The sequence below is a fragment of the Condylostylus longicornis genome, unplaced genomic scaffold (genome assembly GCF_029603195.1).
Source record: "Condylostylus longicornis isolate FDR11 unplaced genomic scaffold, ASM2960319v2 ptg000748l, whole genome shotgun sequence".
NCBI classification, from domain to species: Eukaryota; Metazoa; Arthropoda; class Insecta; order Diptera; family Dolichopodidae; genus Condylostylus; species Condylostylus longicornis.
The window spans coordinates 3,201-10,000 of NW_026578695.1; the positions used below are offsets into that span (position 1 = coordinate 3,201).

Below are 6,800 nucleotides of genomic sequence, written 5' to 3' on the forward strand. Positions count from 1 at the left end.
TAATGATAATGATAATGATAATGATAATGATAATGATAATGATAATGATAATGATAATGATAATGATAATGATAATGATAATGATAATGATAATGATAATGATAATGATAATGATAATGATAATGATAATGATAATGATAATGATAATGATAATGATAATGATAATGATAATGATAGATAATGATAATGATAATGATAATGATAATGATAATGATATGAGTATGATATGATAATGATAATGATAATGATAATGATAATGATAATGATAATGATAATGATAATGATAATGATAATGATAATGATAATGATAATGATAATGATAATGATAATGATAATGATAATGATAATGATAATGATAATGATAATGATAATGATAATGATAATGATAATGATAATGATAATGATAATGATAATGATAATGATAATGATAATGATAATGATAATGATAATGATAATGATAATGATAATGATAATGATAATGAATGTAAATGATAATGATAATGATAAATGATAATGATAATGATAATGATAATGATAATTGATAATGATAATGATAATGATAATGATAATGATAATGATAATGATAATGATAATGATAATGATAATGATAATGATAATGATAATGATAATGATAATGATAATGATAATGATAATGATAATGATAATGATAATGATAATGATAATGATAATGATAATGATAATGATAATGATAATGATAATGATAATGATAATGATAATGATAATGATAATGAATAATGATAATGATAATGATAATGATAATGATAATGATAATGATAATGATAATGATAATGATAATGATAATGATAATGATAATGATAATGATAATGATAATGATAATGATAATGATAATGATATATAATGATAATGATAATGATAATGATAATGATAATGATAATGATAATGATAATGATAATGATAATGATAATGATAATGATAATGATAATGAAATGATAATGATAATGATAATGATAATGATAATGATAATGATAATGATAATGATAATGATAATGATAATGATAATGATAATGATAATGATAATGATATGATAATGATAATGATAATGATAATGATAATGATAATGATAATATAATGATAATGATAATGATAATGATAATGATAATGATAATGATAATGATAATGATAATGATAATGATAATGATAAGAATGATAATGATAATGATAATGAAAATGATAATGATAATGATAATGATAATGATAATGATAATGATAATGATAATGATAATGATAATGATAATGATAATGATAATGATAATGATAATGATAATGATAATGATAATGATAATGATAATGATAATGATAATGATAATGATAATGATATGAAATGATAATGATAATGATAATGATAATGATAATGATAATGATAATGATAATGATAATGATAATGATATGATAATGATAATGATAATGATAATGATAATGATAATGATAATGATAATGATAATGATAATGATAATGATAATGATAATGATAATGATAATGATAATGATAATGATAATGATAATGATAATGATAATGATAATGATAATGATAATGATAATGATAATGATAATGATAATGATAATGATAATGATAATGATAATGATAATGATAATGATAATGATAATGATAATGATATGATAATGATAATGATAATGATAATGATAATGATAATGAATAATGATAATGATAATGATAATGATAATGATAATGATAATGATAATGATAATGATATAATGATAATGATAATGATAATGATAATGATAATGATAATGATAATGATAATGATATGATATGATAATGATAATGATAATGATAATGATAATGATAATGATAATGATAATGATAATGATAATGATAATGTATAATGATAATGATAATGATAATGAAAGATAATGATAATGATAATGATAATGATAATGATAATGATAATGATAATGATAATGATAATGATAATGATAATGATAATGATAATGATAATGATAATGATAATGATAATGATAATGATAATGATAATGATAATGATAATGATAATGATAATGATAATGATAATGATAATGATAATGATAATGATAATGATAATGATAATGATAATGATAATGATAATGATAATGATAATGATAATGATAATGATAATGATAATGATAATGATAATGAATGATAATGATAATGATAATGATAGATAATGATAATGATAATGATAATGATAATGATAATGATAATGATAATGATAATGATAATGATAATGATAATGATAATGATAATGATAATGATAATGATAATGATAATGATAATGATAATGATAATGATAATGATAATGATAATGATAATGATAATGATAATGATAATGATAATGATAATGATAATGATAATGATAATGAATAATGATAATGATAATGATAATGATAATGATAAGGATAATGATAATGATAATGATAATGATAATGATAATGATAATGATAATGATAATGATAATGATAATGATAATGATAATGATAATGATAATGATAATGATAATGATAATGATAATGATAATGATAATGATAATGATAATGATAATGATAATGATAATGATAATGATAATGATAATGATAATGATAATGATAATGATTAATGATAATGATAATGATAATGATAATGATAATGATAATGATAATGATAATGATAAGATAATGATAATGATAATGATAATGATGAAATGATAATGATAATGATAATGATAATGATAATGATAATGATAATGATAATGATAATGATAATGATAATGATAATGATAATGATAATGATAATGATAATGATAATGATAATGATAATGATAATGATATGATAATGATAATGATAATGATAATGATAATGATAATGATAATGATAATGATAATGATAATGATAATGATAATGATAATGATAATGATAATGATAATGATAATGATAATGATAATGATAATGATAATGATAATGATAATGATAATGATAATGATAATGATAATGATAATGATAATGATAATGATAATGATAATGATAATGATAATGATAATGATAATGATAATGATAATGATAATGATAATGATAATGATAATGATAATGATAATGATAATGATAATGATAATGATAATGATAATGATAATGATAATGATAATGATAATGATAATGATAATGATAATGATAATGATAATGATAATGATATGATAATGATAATGATAATGATAATGATAATGATAATGATAATGATAATGATAATGATAATGATAATGATAATGATTAATGATAATGATAATGATAATGATAATGATAATGATAATGATAATGATAATGATAATGATAATGATAATGATAATGATAATGATAATGATAATGATAATGATAATGATAATGATAATGATAATGATAATGATAATGATAATGATAATGATAATGATAATGGATAATGATAATGATAATGATAATGATAATGATAATGATAATGATAATGATAATGATAAATGATAATGATAATGATAATGATAATGTATAATGATAATGATAATGATAATGATAATGATAATGATAATGATAATGATAATGATAATGATAATGATAATGATAATGATAATGATAAATGATAATGATAATGATAATGATAATGATAATGATAATGATAATGATAATGATAATGATAATGATAATGATATGATAATGATAATGATAATGATAATGATAATGATAATGATTAATGATAATGATAATGATAATGATAATGATAATGAGATAATGATAATGATAATGATAATGATATAATGAGATAATGATAATGATAATGATAATGATAATGATAATGAATAATGATAATGATAATGATAATGATAATGATAATGATAATGATAATGATAATGATTAATGATAATGATAATGATAATGATAATTATAATGATAATGATAATGATAATGATAATGATAATGATAATGATAATGATATGATAATGATAATGATAATGATAATGATAATGATAATGATAATGATAATGATAATGATAATGATAATGATAATGATAATGATAATGATAATGATAATGATAATGATATGATAATGATAATGATAGATGATAATGATAATGATAATGATAATGATAATGATAATGATAATGATAATGATAATGATATGATAATGATAATGATAATGATAATGATAATGATAATGAATATGATAATGATAATGATAATGATAATGATAATGATAATGATAATGATAATGATAATGATAATGATAATGATATGATAATGATAATGATAATGATAATGATAATGATAAGTAATGATAATGATAATGATAATGATAATGATAATGATAATGATAATGATAATGATAATGATAATGATAATGATAATGAAATGATAATGATAATGATAATGATAATGATAATGATAATGATAATGATAATGATAATGATAATGATAATGATAATGATAATGATAATGATAAATGATAATGATAATGATAATGATAATGATAATGATAATGATAATGATAATGATAATGATAATGATAATGATAATGATAATGATAATGATAATGAATAATGATAATATAATGATAATGATAATGATAATGATAATGTAATGATAATGATAATGATATTATAATGATAATGATAATGATAATGATAATGATAATGAAAATGATAATGATAATGATAATGATAATGAATAATCGATACCATCACCATCACCATCACCATCACCAGCACCATTCACCATCACCATCACCATCACCATCACCATCACCATCACCATCAATCACCATCACCATCACCATCACCATCACCATCCACCATCACCATCCACCATCACCATCACCATCACCATCACCATCACCATCACCATCACCAGCACCTGCATCCATGTCACCAGTCACCATCACCATCAATCCATCACCATCACCATCACCAGCACCAGCACCATCACCATCACCATCACCAGCACCATCACCATCACCATCACCATCACCATCACCATCACCATCACCATCACCATCACCATCACCATCACCATCTCCATCACCATCACCATCACCATCAGCCATCACCATCACCATAACCATCACCATCACCATCACCATCACATTCACCATCACCAGTCACCATCACCATCCATCACCATCACCATCACCATCACCATCACCATCACCATCACCATCACCATCACCATCACCATCAGCCATCACCATCACCATCACCATGTCACCATCACCATCACCATCACCTCACCAGTCACCATCACCATCACCATCACCATCACCATCACAATCACCCATCACCATCACCATCACCATCACCATCACCATCACCATCACCATCACCATCACCATCACCATCACCATCACCATCCATGCATAACCATCATGCCATCACCATCACCTAATGCCATCACCATCATCATGCATCATCACCATGCACCAGCACCAGTCACCATCACCATCACCATCACCATCACCATCACCATCACTCATCACCATCACCATCATCACCATCACCAGCCCCATCACCATCACCATCACCAGTCACCATCACCATCACCATCACCATCACCAGCACCATCACCATCACCATCACCAGTCACCAGTCACCATCACCATCACCATCACCATCACCATCACCATCACCATCACCATCACCATGCACCATCACCATCACCATCACCATCACCCATCACCATCACCATTCACCATCACCATCACCAGCACCATCACCATCACCATCACCATCACCATCACCATCACCATCACCATCACCATCACCATCACCATCACCATCACCATCACCATCACCATCACCATGCACCATCACCATCACCATCACCATCACCAGTCACCAGTCACCATCACCATCACCATCACCATCACCATCACCATCACCATCACCATCACCATCACCATCACCATCACCATCACCATCACCATCACCATCACCATCACCATCACCATCACCATCACCATTCACCATCACCATCACCATCACCATCACCATCACCATCACCATCAGCCATCACCATCACCATCACCACTACCATCACCATCACCATCACCATCACCATCACCATCACCATCACCATCACCATGCACCATCACCATCACCATCACCCATCACCATCACCATCACCATCACCATCACCATCACCATCACCATCACCATGCACCATCACCATCACCATCACCATCACCAGCACCATCACCATCACCAGCACCATCACCATCACCATCACCATCACCATCACCCATCACCATCACCTTCACCATCACCATCACCATCACCATCCCATCACCATCACCATCACCATCACCAGTCACCATCACCATCACCATCACCATCACCATCACCATCACCTATCACCATCACCATCACCATCACCATCTCCATCACCATCACCATCACCAGCTCCATCACCATCTCACCATCACCATCACCATCACCATCCATCACCATCACCCATCACCATCACCATCACCATCACCATCACCATCACCATCACCATCACCAGTCCAGCACCATCACCATCACCAGCCACCATCACCATCACCAGTCACCATGCACCATCACCATCACCATCACCATCACCATCACCATCACCATCACCCATCACCATCACCATCACCATCACCATCTCCATCACCATCACCATTCACCATCACCATCACCATCACCATCACCATCACCATCACCATCACCATCACCATCACCATCACCATCACCATCACCATCACCATCACCATCACCATCACCATCACCATCCCAGCACCATCACCATCACCA

At 27.3% G+C, this 6,800-nt stretch overlaps 1 protein-coding gene across 1 annotated transcript in view; it reads left to right on the forward strand.

The window, feature by feature from the left end:
• Nucleotides 1-4,892: 4,892 nt before the first annotated feature.
• Nucleotides 4,893-6,800, forward strand: part of LOC129618185 (uncharacterized) — a gene marked incomplete at its 3' end in the record, with an annotated part of 4,367 nt that continues 2,459 nt past the window's right edge. The window contains exons 1-2 of the mRNA XM_055533002.1: nt 4,893-4,970; nt 5,926-5,982. Of these exons, the coding sequence (XP_055388977.1) occupies nt 4,893-4,970; nt 5,926-5,982 (135 nt within the window). The remainder of the gene's footprint in view (nt 4,971-5,925; nt 5,983-6,800) is intronic.